Here is a 15,098-nt window from a genome sequence, read left to right as displayed (position 1 = left end):
AATCACCTGATTCTTGAAAGTTCCTTGCTTTCTTNCATGTCGTGGCTAAAATCAACCACGAAATCAGCTACCACTTTGTGATTTTATAGCAGTTCTAGGTTGGTACGTGATTTCGTATTCACTTAACTCTATAGCCCACTTAGCCAACCTACCTGATAACTCATGCTTATGTAATATATTACGTAAAGGGTAGGCAGTTACAACAGCAATAGGATGACACTGAAAGTAAGGTCTTAACTTCCTATATGCCATGATTAATGCAAGTGCAAGCTTTTCTAATTGAGGATACCGTGTCTCCGCATCCAACAAAGACTTACTGACATAATAAATAGGGGATTGTTTACCTTGTTCTTCTCGAACCAAAACAGCGCTTACCGCTACTTCTGAAACAGCAAGGTAAATGAGTAGTCTTTCCCCAGCCTTTAGTTTTGCTAGCAAAGGTGGATTTGATAAGTATGTTTTCAAATTCCTGAGTGCCTGTTGACATTCCTCATTCCATTCAAAATGATCCTGCTTCTTAAGGGCTGAGAAAAATTTAAAGCACTTCTCTGATAATTTAGAAATGAATCTTCCCAAGGCTGCAATCCTCCCTGTTAATCTTTGAACTTCTTTCTTGCTCGAAAGTATATCAGGGATTTCTTCAATGGCCTTAATCTGTGCAGGATTCACTTCAACACCACGATTAGAAACAAGAAAACCTAAGAACTTACCTGATGCAACACCAAATGCACATTTTTCGGGATTTAACTTCATATTAAATTTCCGCAAAATTTTAAACGTTTCAGACAGATGCGATATATGGTCTCCTGAATGTTGAGTTCTAACGAGCATATCATCTATATAGACCTCCATAGTTTTTCCCAAATGCTCTTAAAACATTTTGGTAACTAACCACTNGCAGTTGCATCAATCAATTGATCTATGTGTGGTAGTGGAAAAGAATCTTTAGGGCAGGCTTTATTAAGATCTGTGTAATCTACGCAAACCCGCCACTTACCGTTCTTCTTTGGAACTACAACAGTGTTGGCTAACCAGTTAGGATACTTTACCTCACGAATAGAGCAAATTTTTAGCAATTTTTGGACTTCTTCTTGAATCACCTGATTCTTGAAAGTTCCTTGCTTTCTTTTCTTTTTCTTGACTGGAGGATATGAGGGATCTTCATTTAGTTTATGAGTCATCACCTCCAGTGGTATCCCTGTCATGTCAGTATGGGACCAAGCAAAACAGTCTGCGTTAGCTTTTAAAAATTCAATGAACTTACGCTTCACCTCCGGGCTAAGATTGGCTCCTATATACACTTTTCTTTCTGGCCAGTGTATAAACAAAACCACTGCCTCCAGCTCTTCTATCGTCGTTTTGATGTTTTCATTTTCTTCTGGTTCTTGAATGGAATCGGGCCTTGAATCTACATCTGTTTGTCCTTGTTAGTTGAGATTGACGCTATGTTATCCTCAACTGAATTCTGTAATTGCTATTTTTCTTCACCCTTCGTACTTGAATCTGCCACGGAGTTGATGTTCCTAGATGTCTGTTGATCTCCCCTGATTTGACATGTTCCCCATGGCGCTGGAAATTTAATGACCTGATGCAAGGTTGAAGGAACAGCGTCCATTTCGTGGATCCATGGTCTCCCAAGAATCATATTTTATGCCATCTCCATGTCTACTACCTGGAACTTTGTATCTTTGACGACTCCTTCAGCAAATGTGGTGAGCGTTACCTCTCCTTTCGTAACGACGCTGGAATTATCAAACCCAGATAGAGTATGTGCCTTTGGTAGTACTTTTTCTTCAGCTTGCATCTCACGTAATACTCTTGATAGAATAATATTTACGGAACTACCTGGATCAATCAAAACTCGTTTTACATTAGTATCGTATACAATTAAAGATATTACTAGTGCATCGTTATGAGGAGTTAACACGCCATCTGCATCTGCATCACTGAATGTAATGTTGTCTTCTTCTAAAACTTGTCGCACCCGTTTTCCTTGGGTAATTGTTACTTTGGAAATTTTGTTAGCGGCAGTATATGATATACCATTGATGTCTTCACCCCCACTTATAACGTTGACAGTTCTTTTGGGAGAGGGTGGTTTTGGAGGCTCATGCATGTTCTTCATGTATGCCTGTTTACCTTTCTCACTGAATAACTCAGTGAGATATCCTTGTTTTAATAAATGATCAACTTCACCCTGTAAAAACCTGCAATCTGTTGTTTTATGCCCGTGATCGTTATGAAATTCGCATCAATGATTAGGGTTTCGTCTGTTTGGATTTGATCTCATTTCCTTGGGCCACCGTACCTTATCTCCCATGCCTCTTAAAATAGCCACGAGTTCAGAAGTGCTAGCGTTGAAATTATAACCGCCAAACCTTGCCTTTAGACCTCCATCATTGTCTCGTGGCTCACGTGCGCTTCGGTCACTCCCAAATCTTGATGATGAGCCTGACTCTCTATTCCTTGATCTGTGATCGTACCTCTGATTATCCTGTTTTGACCGTGAGTCTCTTCCTGCAGGTCCTATGTATGGCTCGTACCTGTTTTACCGGATCTTTTTTCGGACTCTGAACGTCTCGAACTTACCTTTTCTTCTTTTTGAAATCGTGGAACAGTATCTTCCTCAATCCTCAATTTCGTATTATACCTGTTATAAACATCATTCCACGTTATAACGGGGAAATCTCGAAGTCTTTCCTTGAGTTTCCTCGTAGCTTCCGAGCTTTTTTCATTCAAATTACTTGTGAAAGCTATAGCCGCCCAGTTGTTAGGTACACGTGGCAATGTCATTCTTGCACGTTGAAATCTGTCCACGAATTCCCTAAGTAGTTCTAAGTCCCCTTGCTTGATTTTGAAAATATCCTCCATACTTTTCTCTACTTTTTGAGCTCCCAAGTGTGCTTTGATGAAAGAATCTGCAAGCTCAGCAAAAGAATTTATAGAATTTTCGGGTAAAAGAGAATACCATGTTAGCGCTCCTTTGGTGAGTGTTTCACCAAATTTTTTGACTAATACTGATTCAATCTCCTGCTTAGTCAAATCATTTCCTTTTACGCCCGTTGTGAATGCAGTCACGTGGTCTCGTGGGTCTGTCGTTCCATCATATTTTGGAATATCAGGCATTTTGAACTTTTTTGGAATTGGAAGTGGAGCAGCACTTGGCTTCCAGGGTTGTTGCAAATATCTATCCATATCTACCCCTTTGATTATGGGTGGCACCCCGGGTATCTGCTCTATGCGCTCACTTTGCTCCTTGAGCTGTTTCTGCAAGGTTAGTACTAAATTTTGTAAATCGGAATTAAATACATTACCTGGTTCTCTGTCCTGAGATTCGCTGGGAGTTCGTCCACCGCCTGAGTTAACAAGCCCAGAACGAGGGTTTTCCTAAGTGTTGTTATTTGGAGTAGGTGTGGGTGTTGCAACAGGTAGCTGATTAACAAGTGCCTCAACAGCTTTATTGACCTGAGCAGCAATTAATTTCTGCAAAGCCTCATCAACAGCTTCAGCATTTTCAAATTGACCATGCTCGTTTATTTGAGACCCATCAGGAGTACCCTCACGAGATTGTCGTGGTGAGCCGTGTGGAGTAGAAACTCGAGCGTTAATATGCTGTGGATCTTCCTGATTTTGTTGATTTATTTGGTTTCCTTGAGTGTTATCATTGTTGTTCGACATAGTTGATGCAACAAGGGAAGTTAAGCGAAAAATAGATTATCAGATTCCCGGTAACGGGTCCAATCTGTTTAACCAAAAAATGAGATTTTAGTCAAAGCTAGAATTTAGAAGAACTCGGGTTACTGATAATCAAGAAAATGAATGAAAAGAAGTAATTCTGGATAGCAAGATGATAATCAAGAAAACAGATAAATCAATGTCTATTCCAATAGTCTTTCGTGTCCTTACAACTGATCATACATTTCCCTTTTATAAATACCTTTGGAAATATACGTTTTCCTTATAATGAGGCTATTATGAGTAATTAAAGACATTGAATGTTACGTTACACAATCATTACATTTAAAACATATTCTCTAACGTATTCAGCATTTAATACCCATAAAATGCCGTATCCGTACTCTTTTCCATTGTCAGATTCATTCCTTCTGATTCTCGAATAGAAATGACTTAAATAGGTACGGGCGCCGAGTTATTTGTCTGATTGCCCGTGCCTCTTCCTCTTTCTTTGCTCGCTCCTGTTGCACCTCATGACTCTTGGCTAATTGCAATTCTTTGACCATTTGACCAATCCACGTGTCTTGCACGTCACCTTTATATATAAATATAACTTTTCCCAATACAATCAAGCTGTAAAAGGTTAAGGATCTGTTAAAGAACTAGGTTGAACTATGAAGTTAACAACATTATAAAAGGTCACATATCATGATTTCTATCAGACGCTACGCTAGTGTGAAACCAAGAAGAAAAAACAGGGTGAAGCTAAAAACTAGTTCATGCATGTGTAGCCTCCCGCATGTTCATTACGAATCCTTTAAGCAAGATCGAGCGCGAGTGATTTTTTATTAATTTTTAGGAGGAGGGGTTTCATGTAGGGTCTATCGAAAAATAGCCTCTCTATCTTCCAGTGTAGGACTAAGGTTTGCGTACGCATTATCCTCTCCAGACCTTACTTGTAAGATTTTTCTGAGTTTGTTATTGTTGTTTTGGTTGTTGGGGGGTGGAAGAGAGCTTTTTTCATTAATTTTAGGAGGAAGGGTTTCATCGAGGGTGTATCAAAAGTAGCCTCTCTAATTTATTAGAGTAGGGGTAAAGTTTGCGTACGCACTATCTTCTCCAAAAGTGAGATTTCACTCGTTTTATTGTTGTTATCATTGTTTTTTTTTTTGGGGGGTTGGGGAGGAGGGGGGTAGGAAGAGAGGACTAACCATTCTTAGGAGCCTTGACACGGGCTGAAAACACGAACCAAGCACGTCTAACTGGAAAAACCATCTTTTGCCACAAATCTTCCATCTTCTATTTGATCCTCCACTTCTTCTTCTAGCAAGAACAGTAACGGACCCAGAATTTGAGCATGACGGGGGCACCATTATATACTAATGACTAGCGATAAAATTTGGCGTACAACTCTTTGAGAACTTAATGATTATGATGACCTATCATCCAAGTATAAACGAAAAGAAGTTCTAAAGAAAAAAAAGCACCGAATAGAGAGAGAATTCTTTGCAAAATGGGTGTTATGGAAAGAGAAAATATTTGATTAAGCATGTTTCACACTTTAAAATTTCTAATTTATTTATAAAAAGGGGGACAGTGATCAAAATGGCATTCCGACATTAAATTGTCAAAACTTACTCAAGAAATCAAGATTAAAGGTATGTTAATAGTTAAAGTAGCGAAGAAGAGTCTCAAACTCTTAGTCGCCATTATTGAGTCGGAGTCAAAGTAATTGTTGAAAAGGTTGTGGGAGAAGAATATTTTTATTTGTGGAGCGATAAGTTGCAATTTGAGGCTTTTAATTTTAAATGAGGGATTTGAAAAAGAAAAATTAATGAAGTTGATTGTTATGTGTTAGTATTAAACTATAATTGAATTTAAAAAAAAATAAAAAATAAAGCAATTTGCTATTAAGAAAAAATAAAAAAGAAGATAAAAGGTAGAAGGTAGGATTCGAACCCAACATTCAGCAAAAAAGAGAACTTTTGCGCCCAATCCAACTACTTCGCCAGTCAGTACTTTAGTGCTTGGGGGCACAAGCAAAATATTTACGGGTTCCATCTATATATGTACTGATATATAACATAAATATACAGAGTATTTGCCGAGGCTAACCGGGTCCGTAACCCCTCAACTCACAATGTAGGTCTGCCTCTGAACAGGAAGGACTATGTTCTTTCTTCGAATTTAACGTATCTCCTTCTACAATGAACTAAGGCTATGAGAAGTAAATGAAGAGGTTTTATAGTGCGGTCTTGTCCTTTCAAAGCACTTAATTTACTTCTGACAAGTGATGACTAAACGAGTGACTCAAACTTTTATAAAGGAGTGATGTGTTTCCACTCCTGGTGTTTTTAGTATTCAAAGAAATATAGTACCGATATTAATGTTATGAGTTTGAATCATCTTACTATTCTGTAAAGTATGGAAACACAATATCCCCACTTAAGATTTGTTTTTGACTAAAAGACAAGACTTTATTCACCAACGTGTGAGTGCTATTCTGTGTTTGTTTATGGCAGGATATTTAAGAGATATTTTCGTGCCACGTGGCTCTTGTGGGTTGGATTTTGTTCTGTGATTGGTACTCCCTCGTGTGCATAACAATAAGAATTCAATTTGCTTTTTTATTTTGGTTCAAAATAAATGTCCAGTTATGTAATTAAGAAAGAATTCAATTTGTTTTTACAAAATAACTCCTATGTGCATATCCCTAAAAGGTTTTCTTACTCCTCACTTTAAATGTTTAATTAGGGATAGTTTAGTCATAATAGGTATTATTGTATGGAATTTAGTATTTTCTTAATGGGCATGATAAAAGTAAATTGGATACTTATTGTGAACCGGAGGGAGTAGCAGTTTCTACTAGGAGTAGTACTATATTGGTCTCTTGCTTTTGTGTTGCCACGTTTGACTTCATTTGATTAAAAAAACGTGTCGTTTTCTCAGTGGGAACAAACGAGGTAAATGGCGTCACTACTAAAAAATGCGTGGTTGGGCGGTATGACTGTTTGTAAGATTTGTACCTTCAAAACGAGAGAACATTATCAATTTCCGTGTACAAAATATTTACACCACATACACTACTTTAATTTTAAGGGTAGGGGTGTGTATTCGAATCGATTTATCGATAAATTAAATCGATTATTTGTTATCGAAATCGAAATCGAAAAAATCGGAACTTTATTGAAACGATAACGATAAGCATATGTACAAATCGATAATCAATAAATAATTATCTATAAGGGTCAAAATCGAATCGATAAATCGAATGCACACCCCTAGACTATGGACACTTGTTAAATGAGTAATTACCTATTTGTGTAGATTAATATAACATACATAATGTATATATATTCCGCTACTATTTTGAAAGCGGCTATACAATATTATTTTCCCTAATCTATACCTTTTCCTTTACCCTAAATCTCTTACCCTATTATTTCCTCTACCACATTTAAGGAACGATCATATTTAAAGATCAAGGGAATGAAGTTCAAATTAATGGAAAACAGAATTAGCCGTGATGATGTGTTTTGTTTTGTTTTGTTTTTTTATACCGTTGGAGTGTTGGTGGTATACATTTGTGCTTGTTGACATAATTTTTATATTATAAATGTTGTTCGTCTTATTTTAGCTTCTTTTTGTCCATATTAGTTAGGCGCGTTTACAGCGATACACTTTCCGTGGAATCCCGCAAAATTTCTTATTGGTGTAATCGATAACTGAATCGATACGCCCCCAAAATCGATAAATCGAAATCGAAAAAATCGAAACCTTATTGAAACGATAACGATAAGCATATGTACAAATCGATAATTGATAAGTAATTATCGATAAGGGTCAAAATCGAATCGATAAATCGAATGCACACCCCTATTTAAGGGGGTCGTTTGGTACGATGAATAATCACCAATAATTTCGAGACAACAATTTAGTATTGTTTTATTCTTTGTTTGGTTACTTATTATGGGATAAGTTATTCTATAATTAAAAATAATATCGAGATAATTTATACTTCCTCCGTTTCAGTTTATGTTAACCTATTTCCTTTTTGGTCCGTTCCAAAAAGAATGACCCCTATCTAAATTTAGAAACAATTTAGCTTAAACTTACAATTCTACCCCTAATGAGAAGCTTTTATAACCACACAAATACTCTGGGCCCCTTTTTGATTTGTTTAGGACCACAAATTCCAAAAGTCTTCATTTTTTCTTAAACTCCGTGCCCAGTCAAACAAGTTCATATAAATTGGAACGGAGGGAGTACTTGTTAGTGGGTAGAATAGTAATCCCAAGAAAAGTTATCTTATGATAAAATAGTAAAATTGACAATCATAGAATTAATATAGCAATACCAAATAGACAATAATAAATAATACCAAAATAACTAATCTTAACATAACTAATCCCAGTGTAACTTGTCTTCAACCAAAACGACTCCTAATAAGTAAGACTAATAAATCTAAATGAGCATATATAATATTTATATTGTACTCTTTCCGTTCCAGTTTATGTGAACCTATTTCCTTTTTGGCCCATTCCAAAAAGAATGACCCCTTTTTAAATTTGAAAATAATTTAGCTTAAACTTCCAATTCTACCCTTAATGAGAAGCTTTTATAACCACACAAATACACTGGACCCCTTTTTGATCTGTCTAGGATCATAAATTCTAAAATTCTTTATTTTTTTTTAAACTCCGTGCCGAATCGAAAAGATTTACATAAATTGGAACGGGGGAATCTTAATCATAATGAAATTTTAAATAGAAAAATATATTTTGCATTAATTCATTTGGTTTAAATATCCAATGCGTTCATATTCCCTTTTTCTCTTTGCTATATTCGTGTCAGTAGTCTTGCAGTTAGGTCGGCTAATCACCGAGATTCCGATCCAAGAAACAAAAAGGAAAAAGAGAGACAAAAGCCGAGACCGGACCAAGATATTTGGTAAAAATAGCACAGTATAGTCAATTTTCGGACTAATCAATCAAAAATAGCCAGCGTTTATCAAGTCAATGAAAAATACCTATCGTTTTGCTGCAATAGAGACCGGTCTAGCATAATATACTGGAGTTCGGTGCACTTGTGTATGAACTCCAGCATATTATGCTGGACCGATATACTTTGCTGGCTCCAGTATAATATACTGCAGACTGGAGGACTTGAGCTCCAAACTCCAGTATATTATACTGGACCAATATACTTGCTGGAACTCCAGTATATTATGCTGGAGTTCTAGTGTACTTATGCTGCAACTCCATCATACTATGCTGGAGTTCCAACATACTATCCTGGAACTCTAGTATAATATGCTGGAGTTCAAGTATACTTATGCTGGAACTCCAGCATAATATACTGGAGTATTTTCCGGGTTTTGAATAGTATTTTCGCTCGGATTTATCTTTACATAAAAAGTAGCTAAATTTCGATTACTTTTGAAATTGGACTATTTTTGAACGACCAATTGTAAATCTGGCTATTTTTAAATTTTTCCCAGATATTTGTATCTTTTGACGGATAGAAGCGGAAATTAATGAGGTTATGTTATTATAAGAGCCTTTCCGTATGTCGGCATGGGCCTCAGTCACGTGGTTTATCCATTTTAGGATGGATTTTTATCAAAATAATAATGAGATTCTTTATGTTTAGCACAACGTACTATGCAAAATTTTGTGTAAATAATGTCATCTATTGTCACAATTCGATTTATAAGTGATTTAAATATATAATTATATTAATTTTGGGGGTTTACTTCCTATCACAAATAGATGTTTATTTCGTATGAATTCCCGTAGTTATTGCAACAACAATATATTCGGTGTAATTCACAGGTGGGGTACAAGAAATGTAGTATATGTGCAGATCTTATTTTTACCTTGTGAAGATAGAAAAACTATTGCCGATAAACCTCGGCTCAAGGAAAGCATGAACACAACAAGATATATGATAATTGAAGCACAAGAAACAACACACAATACAAGAATTCTAAGAGTTCCATTAGCTATTGCGTATATACATCATGTTTGTAGAAAAATATTATTTGTTCGTGCAAAAGATAGCCTCCGGTGTAGAGGCATGCAGACACTACTATTTCTTGATCATGATCATAACATTCCCATACGACAACAACTAATAGCATGTTTGACCAAGCTTCTTCAAATTTAAAAGTACTTTTTTCCCTAAAAAAAAGTATTTTTTTTAAAGTTGAAGTGTTTGGTCAAGCTTTGAGAAGAAAAAAAAGCGCTTTTGAGTAGAAGCAGAAGCAATTTTAGAGAAGGAGAAAAAAGTAACTTCTCTTCAAAAGCACTTTTGAGAAAAATACACTTAAAAACACTTTTTAGAAGCTTAGCCAAACACTAATTGTTGTTCAGAAGTGCTTTTCAAATTAATTAGCCAAACACAAACTACTTCTCATCAAAAGTACTTTTGAAAAAAATACTTTTCAAAGTAAGCTGATTTTTGAAGTTTGCCAAACAGGCTATAAAATCCCAGTGTAATCTTACAAGTAAGTTCTGGGGAGGATAGTGTGTACGCAGATATCCCTTACCTTGTGAAAACAGATAGGTTATTTCCAAGACCTTCGGCTCAAGAAAAGCATAACTACAACAGTGTTAAAAAGCAATACAATTTTGGAGACGCTATGAAAAAGTAAGAAGTAATAACAACAAAGTAATAAGATAACTAAAGCAAAAGAAACTTCGGAACATTCCATTGTTTACCAAAATTACTTGGAATCAGGAATACTAATCGGAGCCGGCTTTTATGCCTTTTTATTCTAAGATTGATCAATAATCATGCAAAATACACCAAATTTTTCCGTGTCACAATCACTGATGTCACCGTGATGCTAGTGCATAATGTTAGATAGTTTTGTACATAACACGAATTAGTCATAGTCTCACGTAGAATATGAGTATGTTATGTATTGTATAAATAGGGCTCATCGTATTATAGTTAAACAAAATATCAATAATAGATTTTTCTTTCGTCCATTCTCATATAGTATCAGAGCAACCATGAGAAATTTATCGTTGTGCATAAATTTAAGCGACTCCGGAAAGAGAAAAAAGTCATCTGGAAGCCCTTTTACCGGCAAAATTAGGTCTGTCCGCAAGAGCAATAATATATGTCAGTGTTTTGCAAAAACCAACATCATCAGGAATTAGATTAGAGCTCGGCGACCAACTCTTAAAAAAATCTCCGACAGAAAAGGTTGCACACGCCCTCACGTGTCACCGGAAGAATTTCTCCAGCGAAGTTCCGGCGTCCACGCGCCGGCTCGTGAGGCTGTTTCCGGCTAGATTTTGGGAAAGCTTCTTCAGGACAACGCTTCTCCTCGCAAGTTCGAGCCTACCCATCCAATTTAAATCAAATTCCAACCACTTTTATATTTTTCTAGCGTGAACAGTAATTTCCATTTTTTTTTTGCTTTTTCCAGCGCAATATTATAATGGCATTCGTATCTGAAGCCTTTAACTCACAATCCGTTGGATCCAATCCATACTTTATCGGATTATATTGAGTTCCTTCAGTACAATTCATGTAAACAGACATCTTCAGGGATAACTTCCGTTGTTCAAACAGATAGTAGTGTGACTTGTGTCTCCCAGTCTTCAACCTATGAGTCTTGGATCATTGATTCAGGTGCATCTGATCACATTTCTAGTAACAAATATATTTTCACTACTATTTTAAGTTCTCAATCTCTCTTAACAGTCACAATGGCTAACGAGCCTCAAACCATGGCAACTGAAATAGGTCAAGCAAGTCCACTTCCTTTCTTATCTTTAAATTCAGTTATTTATGTTCCCGGTAGTCCTTTTAATCTCATAGTCATTAGTCGCTTAGCCAAATCACTTAAATGCTCTATTTTAATTCTTGATGACCTTATTTTTATACAGGAATGCAGTACAAGACGGATCGTTGGTACCGAGTGTGAATTACATGGACATTATTACCTTATCCTTGCAAAATCACATGGACTCACATCTTGTCTTACTTCAACAACTTGTCCTGTCACTGATTCACCAGATTCATTATATAAACGGTTGGGACATCCTAGTTAGTCAAAACTTCAGAAAATGGTAACTGGTTTATCTCACTTGTCCACTCTAGAGTGTGAGTCATGTCAGCTCGGTAAGCATACCCGCTCCCATTTCCCTCGGCGTCTTGATAATCGAGTAGAGTCACCTTTTACTTTAGTCTATTCAGATGTTTGGGGTCATAGTCAGATCAATTCTACCTTGGGATTCTACTACTTTGTTAGTTTCATTGATGATTATTCTAGGTGCACTTGGATATTTTTAATGAAAAATTGATCTGAGTTGTTTTCTATTTTTCAGACCTTCCATGCTGAAATTTAAAATCAATTTGGGGTTTATATTCGCACATTTCGTAGTAATGATGCTCTAGAGTATTTGTCTTCCCCATTTCAGCAGTTTATGAACTCTCATATTATTCATCAAATGTCTTATCCGTACACATCCCAAAAAATTAGGGTAGTTGAAAGAAAGAATAGACATCTTATTGCAATTCCTCGTACCCTACAAATACAATCTCATGTTCCGTTGCGTTTTTAGGGGGATGCAGTTTTTACATCTTGCTATCTTATTATTCGTATGCCATCTTCAGCTATCCAGAATTAAGTTCAATTCTCTATCTTGTTTCCCCACTTACCTTTTTTTTCTCTTCCATCCTGTGTCTTTAGAAGCACGTGCTTTATTCATAACCTTACTCGAGGAAAAGATAAGTTAGATCATCGTGCTCTTAAGTGCGTATTTTGGGTTACTCAAGAATGCAAAAGGGATATCGATGCTATTCTCTTGATCTCAGGCGGTACCTTATGTCTGTTGATGTTACCTTCTTTGAAACCTAATCTTACTTAACAAGTCCAGGTAATCACTTAGATATTTCTGAGGTGCTACCGGTTCCATCTTTTGGAGATTCAGTCACTATCTCCCATTCCTTTTCCTCTGACTCCATCTTCACCACCTACAACTCCAGCTCCAGCTTCACCACCTACAGCTCTTGTTCCACCGCATATAGCTCCAGTTCCACCTCCTAGTCCAGTTCAACCTTCTACAGCTCCACCACTCCTGACTTATCATCATTGTCCACGGCCAACATCAAGCCCAGCTGATTTACGTCCTGCACCTGACCCTGCTAATACTACGGACTTCTCTCCTCTTAGTCAACCGATTGCACTCCGGAAAGGTATACGGTCCATACTTAATATTAATCCCCATTATGTCGGTTTAAGCTGTCATCACCCCACTGTGCATTTGTATCATCTTTGTCCTTTGTTTCCATCGCTAAGTCTACAGCTGAAGCACTGTCTCATCCAGGGAGGCGACATGCTATAATTGATGAGATGTCTGCATTACATACGAGTGGTAATTGGGAGCTTGTTCCTATTTCGTCGGGTAAATCGACTGTTGGTTGTCGTTGGGTGTATGCAATCAAAGTTAGTCTAGATGGCTACGTTGATCGACTTAAGGCTCGTCTTGTTGCCAAAGGGTATACTCAGATATTTGGGCTCAATTATAGTGATACTTTCTCTCCTGTGGCTAAAATAGCATCAGTACACCTTTTTCTATCCATGGCTGTTGTTCGCCATTGACCTCTCTATAGATTAGATTTTGAGAATGCTTTCCTTCACGGTGACTTTAAGGATAAGGTTTATATGGAGTAACCACATGATTTTGTTGCTTAGGGGGAGTCTAGTGGCCTTGTATTTCGGTTGCGTCGGTCCCTCTACGGTCTAAAGTGTGAGCACGTGATTTTTTCCCTATATGAATTACTCCCATAATTCAAAACAAAATAATTTCTTTCAATGTTTGCAATTTTGTGGATTTTTCATGGCATTTTCTGTTAATTGTTTGCATTTTGTCTGTGCATTTTAATTAGTAAAAAATATACAAAAAATGTGCATTTGCATTTAGGAGTTAATCTCGCATTTTAGGGGTTAATTAGTAAGTTAGTTATTTTATAAGAAATGGAAAAATCACAAAAATGGCCCATTTTTGCATTTTTAGCCTCTTCATATTAAATTAGTAATTTCTTCTTTTAATGTAGGAGTAATTAATTTTCATAAATATCTTAGTGGGTAATTAACTTAATTTTACAGCTTATTTTAATTTAAGAGTTTATTTTAGTTTTTTTTAATTAATTAAAAAGGGAGAAAAGAAAAAAAACAAATGAAAAAAAGAGAAAGGGAGTGGGGATTTGATCTTGAAGACCAATTTGGGCCAAAATCCAAACAAAATCCCGGCCCAAATCTCACCACTCATCCGCCGACCCGCCCAACCTGCCTGCTGACCCGACCCGTCCCAAATTATAACACAAAATATCCAGAGCCCTAATCTCTTGAGCTCAAGCGACGCAGCCACTATTCCTCTTCTCCAAACAACCAAATCAGACCCTAAAATCACTCAAAATCTATGGCGAGTGAACACCAAGCTCGTACTTCGCGTTTCCCCTCTCTCCTCCTACCATATTACAACCGTTTCTGACAGATTCCCCCTCCCTCACATGCTCTCTTTGATTTATTGCGGATTTTTCACCCTTCAGATGAAAATGAGGAAAAATGGGGAGCGTTAGATCAGATTCAAGTTGATCTATTCCCTCCATTTGTCCCCTTTGCATCAGAAAAGGGATAAAATTAGTTTTGGGAGAGGATTTCTTGGCTCGGAAGATTTCTGGAAGGGGAATAGAAGGTTCGAGATTCATGAGGGGTTATGTAAGGTGAGGTCATTTTCTTGTGTAAGGAGGATTTTTTCAGAGAGAGGATTGAGAGAAAAATTCTAAGGTTCTAAAGAGTGAAATTTCTGATTTCTATTTTTTTTCTTCTGATTTCTATTTTTTTTCTTCTGATTTCTTGTGTTCGTTTGATTGATACAGAACCTTCGTTTTGGATTTTCTTTTAGTTTCAATTCCAAAAAAAATAAAAAAAAAAAATATATACAAAAAGAGATATAGTGGTTCGATTTCTCTTGCACCTTTACTCCTTCATTTTATTTTGCTCTGGATTACAGGTGTCGAGTATGTAGTTCGAGTGAGTCGTTTGTCGACTCGAGTTCCAATCGAGGCTCGTTCGTGGTTGCTAGTTGCTGTTTCTTGGCTGCTGTGTGCTTCAGATTTTCACCGCCGAAGTTCTTTGTATTTCTACTCCTGAAATTAATTGAAGTTTTGAGCATTCAGGTTTATTTCCTCTCCTGTACTACTTTGTTTAGATGGTTTAAAATATGGTTAGGATATTCAGTCTTGGTTGAGCTAAGATTTATGTGATGTCAATGTGATAAGCCGCATTTTGATAAACTTTATAGCTAGTAAAGCATGAATCTGCGACGCCTTTTATTCTTCAATGCTTGCTGTTTTCCATTAGTTTTACTTTGTTTGGTTAAAACATGATTAGTTGTGAA

General features: G+C 36.6%; 1 protein-coding gene across 1 annotated transcript; it reads left to right on the top strand.

The window, feature by feature from the left end:
* Positions 1 to 11,399: 11,399 nt before the first annotated feature.
* LOC109239595 (merozoite surface protein CMZ-8-like) lies at positions 11,400 to 14,851 on the top strand. Its single transcript, XM_019406179.1, has 4 exons — positions 11,400 to 11,441; positions 12,627 to 12,891; positions 13,002 to 13,100; positions 14,712 to 14,851. Exons 1-4 carry the CDS (start codon positions 11,400 to 11,402, stop codon positions 14,849 to 14,851), a joined length of 546 nt encoding a protein of 181 aa, XP_019261724.1.
* The last annotated feature ends 247 nt before the right edge of the window (positions 14,852 to 15,098 follow it).

Source organism: Nicotiana attenuata, unplaced genomic scaffold, assembly GCF_001879085.1.
Source record: "Nicotiana attenuata strain UT unplaced genomic scaffold, NIATTr2, whole genome shotgun sequence".
In the NCBI taxonomy this organism is placed as follows: Eukaryota; Viridiplantae; Streptophyta; class Magnoliopsida; order Solanales; family Solanaceae; genus Nicotiana; species Nicotiana attenuata.
The sequence above is the reverse complement of the archived record's forward strand: the minus strand, read 5'-3'. Positions and strand labels throughout refer to the sequence as shown.